At 38.8% G+C, this 4,081-nt stretch overlaps 1 protein-coding gene across 2 annotated transcripts; it reads left to right on the top strand.

Annotated features, from left to right (window-relative positions):
- The first annotated feature begins 412 nt into the window (after nt 1-412).
- On the top strand, nt 413-2,573 carry LOC149837235 (large ribosomal subunit protein uL30x-like). 2 transcript variants are annotated; one of them, XM_090007282.1, is made up of 7 exons: nt 413-466; nt 796-981; nt 1,084-1,181; nt 1,700-1,757; nt 1,843-1,922; nt 2,012-2,114; nt 2,187-2,573. In XM_090007282.1, the coding sequence occupies exons 2-7, from the start codon at nt 796-798 to the stop codon at nt 2,400-2,402; spliced, it is 741 nt and encodes a 246-aa protein (XP_089863408.1). In that variant the 5' UTR covers nt 413-466; the 3' UTR covers nt 2,403-2,573. The 2 variants fall into 2 exon arrangements, with proteins under 2 accessions (XP_089863408.1, XP_089863407.1); XM_090007281.1 differs by having other exon boundaries at nt 425-466; nt 772-981.
- Nucleotides 2,574-4,081: the final 1,508 nt, after the last annotated feature.

The following is a 4,081-nucleotide window of genomic DNA, read 5'->3' as shown; positions in this document are numbered from 1 at the left end:
AAATATCTGACACAGTTTTGACCCGAACATGATCAGACCCGAATTTGGATCTGAGAGCCAAAGTAAGATCCAATTAATTATAAAATCTGGACTCGGCGTTGGATTTTGCAGCCAAGTCCTACCCCGACTAAGATCTGAATCAGAATCCGTATCCAAATACATGTAAATTTCAGATTTTAATTTAGTCGGATCCGGATTTCGGTATTAACTGATTCCATTCGACACTGAATCCGATTAGGTCAGACTCGGTATTGTCAATCCGACCCGTTTGCATGCCTAACTAGCTAGCTTGGACCAACTTTGTTCGCCGTTCAGATAAACGGCAAACAATCATCCCCAGAGCACATCCGCAATCACAGCCGTCCATCCATCCATAGGGCGCAGGGGAGATACCCCGTGCCGACCCGCTACTGTCATTCTTCTTCGCAGAGGGGAGCCGAGCGAGTTTAACCCTAACGTCGATCAGGTAAAACCCTAACCTCTCTATCTCTCATTGATTCTTTCTGCATCAGAACTAAGAGAACCCTAAACCCCTAATGATTTTGTTCGTCTCTTTCTATAGCTCCCAAAACGATACCTTTTTTCCTTGATCTGTAGGAGTTATCTTTGATTCTAGTTGATCGATTTGAGCCTTTCTCACGATTTTTTCGTTTTGATTTACGAAGAAGTGATCGATTTAGGGTTTTTGTTTTTCTTCATTTAGACGAAGAATTCTGCGATCGATTTCTTTTGTTTCTTCTCGAAAATGTACGTGTTTGGTGTGGTGTTTAGGGTTTAAGGAGATCGGTTGTGTAGATGGGAGAGGGCGAGAAGAATGCAGTTGCCGTCGTTCCGGAGTCCGTACTGAAGAAGGGGAAAAGGCTCGAGGAATGGAATCTGGCGAAGAAGCAAGAGAGCGAAGCCAGGAGGAAAAAGACCGCCGAGAACAGGAAGCTGATCTTCAAGAGGGCACAGGCGTATGCGAAAGAGTACGAGGAGAATGTGAGATACCGATTTCCTCGATCGCTTTGTTTCCTTGAACTGATTCTTTCTGCCCTTGCTTAGCTGACGATGAGTGTTACTGGTGGATTTTTTCGATTGCAGGATAAAGAACTCATTAGGTTGAAGCGCGAAGCCAAATTGAAGGGGGGATTTTACGTCAATCCGGAAGCGAAGTTGGTGTTTATCATACGTATTAGAGGGTGCGGTTTTCGGACTTTACATTGCAGATACTTCTGTTCTAGATTCATTTTACTTTCTATTTTCAATAGTTTTAATTAATTCTGTATAAGTTTGGATTGCTTATGGATGGTTCTGGATGCAAATCTTTTTGTTTCAGACCGTTTTATGTTGTTTACTTTGCCAATATCAATAATTGGTAAATACGAATATATATCTTATGAATGCACCGAAGCTCTTTTTATCCAAGTTAAAGTCCAAAAAATTTGGCAGTGGAAAGTACAATTTTCGGTTACCTCAGTATGTGTGAAACTAGTTGTCTATTTAGTGGAACATAATAAGCAGTGGGTGTGTTAAATATGCAAACGGAACGGTTGAATATTATCGAGTTCTATTCCTTCACCAAAGCGGTGTCAAAAACGTTATAGAAGTTGCTATTAAGAGTTGGAAATATGTTTGCTGCCCATATTTTATTATGTTCTTAAAGTCCATGTAATGTTATGGTGGTGTTTTATGTTTTCATCTTATGTTTTTGCCACAGTATCAATGCTATGCATCCCAAGACCAGGAAGATTTTGCAGCTGTTGCGTTTGCGACAGGTATTTGAATTTTCCATCTCACCTCTCATTTTGGTACAATGTGATTTTTATAGGTGAAGAATAACGTTATGTTTCTTTCCTGTAGATATTCAATGGTGTTTTCCTCAAGGTGAACAAAGCTACAATGAATATGTTGCACAAGGTTGAGCCTTATGTGACATATGGGTATGTTTCTATGTTTACCTAGTGTTCCAAGTGATATGAAGAGAAACAATCTTCAGATATTGTTTATTTATTTCGTTCATGTTCTGCAGCTACCCTAATTTGAAGAGTGTGAAGGAGTTGCTTTACAAGCGAGGTTATGGGAAATTAAATAATCAGCGGATTGCATTGACAGATAACTCCATTGTGGAGCAGGTACGCTTCAGCTGTTTCCCCCCCACTCTTTGTCATCTTTGTATCTGAAGCTTTTTTCATTTATTAATACAGGCCTTGGGTAAGTTTGGGATAATCTGTGTTGAAGATCTGATCCATGAGATTATGACCGTGGGCCCTCATTTCAAGGAAGCAAACAACTTTTTATGGCCATTTAAGCTCAGTGCTCCATCTGGTGGTCTGAAGAAGAAGAGAAATCACTATGTTGAGGGAGGTGATGCTGGTAATCGTGAAGATAAGATCAATGAGCTGATTAGGAGGATGAACTAGAATTTTTTTTCTCCTGCCTTAATTTCCTCTTTGGGTTTTGAATCAATGTTTCTTTTAGGTCTAGTATCATTTTTTTGGTTGCGGGATTTTCATATGTTTTGATGCTATAACTAATGCAAAACTATTCTATTAGTGTTGAAGTTAGTTCCTTAAATGATACATAAACATAAATATTCTGAATATGGGAATATGAGCATGGCAACTAGTTTATCCAAGCTTGTTCATCTTCATTTTTTATTTTCAATTTTTGTACCATGTTCATATTACTTGTTAGTTTGTTAGGATGAGGGTTGAGCATATTGTATTAGCTATCATTTTCAACCGATTTTTGTTTGGGGTTTTCCTTTGACCGTATTTGGGTTGCAATGATTTAATAACCTAGTTGTCATTTGAAGTGATGGCAAGATTGTTGAAGTTGCTATTGATTCTGTTGATAGGTACCATCAAGGAAAGAGTGCTTATTCTAACTAGTTATTCTTACTGGTTTTTCCATACTCCCATCACCTTAGGGAGTGGTATTGTTGCCCATTATGTTGTGGATTGACCGTGAGGATGAGATTTACCAGTTACAGTGAATCCAGCACATCTAATTTTCTAAGTGCTGAAGAATTGTGTGGTACTAGTTGTAGCTATCAGAGGATAATGCTATTACTATATAAGCTATATTGTCATTTGGAAGCTTATCGAGAGCACACCTTGATTAGCCTCAGGAATGCTGTTGATTCTTAGACTGTTTACTTGGATTTTGATCAACACCATTTTAGAATGCTTGGCTTGTTTACCTTTGGGAAGCTGTGGTGGAATTGGCTTCCTTGCCTAATTATGTTTGATAAGTTGAGTATGTCAACGACCAATACATGTTGAAGGAAGAAACCATGGCTAGAATTCTGAATCAGGAAATGCACCTGTTCCTTTCAAGTGCTTGAAGCTTATGCGTGCATCACATTTTCTCAGTGTGTTTCAGATTTTTTGTGTTCATCTATGTCACATAGATGCGGCACTTTAAAAAAACTTGGGTGCGGGGAGGATATATATATAATTTTTAATAGTTTTAAGTTAACACTGTGTCTTTGTGTGCATATATATATATATATATATATATATATATATATATATGAACTTGATTAGGGTTAACTGAATCTACTTTTGGATAAAAATGGACCTCAGTGTGGTTGACTTCACCTAACACAAAGGAAGTTGTATCCAAGTGTGGCACCCACCTGGGTGCGGGTACGGTGCCCTGTTAGAAGAGTCCGTGTGACATAGGTGTTCATGTGAATTCAAGGGTGTGTACAGAGATGGTCAAATTTAATCTCTTGTTCTGTTTCTTTGCAGTCTTGGTAGGAAATTAATAACCATATCACCTCTCTCTGTCCTTTAGCCGTGTCCATGTAAACAGTATTTTCCAGGATCGGTTCCTTTTATATGCTTGAAGCTTATGCTGCATGTATGTTGCAGATTTTTATGTTAAAAGTGAATTCAAGGTTATGTCACAGGGTTACTCCAGGTTAATCTTTGTCTTGTCTCCTTGTATGCTATTAAGCTGGAAATTGCATAAGAATAGCATGTCTACGTGTCCTTTAGCTTTTGCCCATGTGACACCCTCATGGGTGACGCTAGTGATTAGTTATAGCCTGCTTCTATCACTTACTGAGGCAGCAACTTCTGGGTAGAGGACA

Source organism: Nuphar pumila, chromosome 5 (assembly GCF_984573655.1).
Source record: "Nuphar pumila chromosome 5, dmNupPumi1.hap1.1, whole genome shotgun sequence".
In the NCBI taxonomy this organism is placed as follows: domain Eukaryota; kingdom Viridiplantae; phylum Streptophyta; class Magnoliopsida; order Nymphaeales; family Nymphaeaceae; genus Nuphar; species Nuphar pumila.
The sequence above is the reverse complement of the archived record's forward strand: the minus strand, read 5'-3'. Positions and strand labels throughout refer to the sequence as shown.

Bases quoted from the DNA above. Each gene is read 5' to 3' on its own strand.
- LOC149837235 (XM_090007282.1), top strand. From the start codon at position 796: ATGGGAGAGGGCGAGAAGAATGCAGTTGCCGTCGTTCCGGAGTCCGTA. The intron at 982-1,083 runs GTGAGATACCGA...TTTCGATTGCAG, and splicing joins CGAAAGAGTACGAGGAGAAT to GATAAAGAACTCATTAGGTT. The intron at 1,182-1,699 runs GTGCGGTTTTCG...TTTTTGCCACAG, and splicing joins TTTATCATACGTATTAGAGG to TATCAATGCTATGCATCCCA.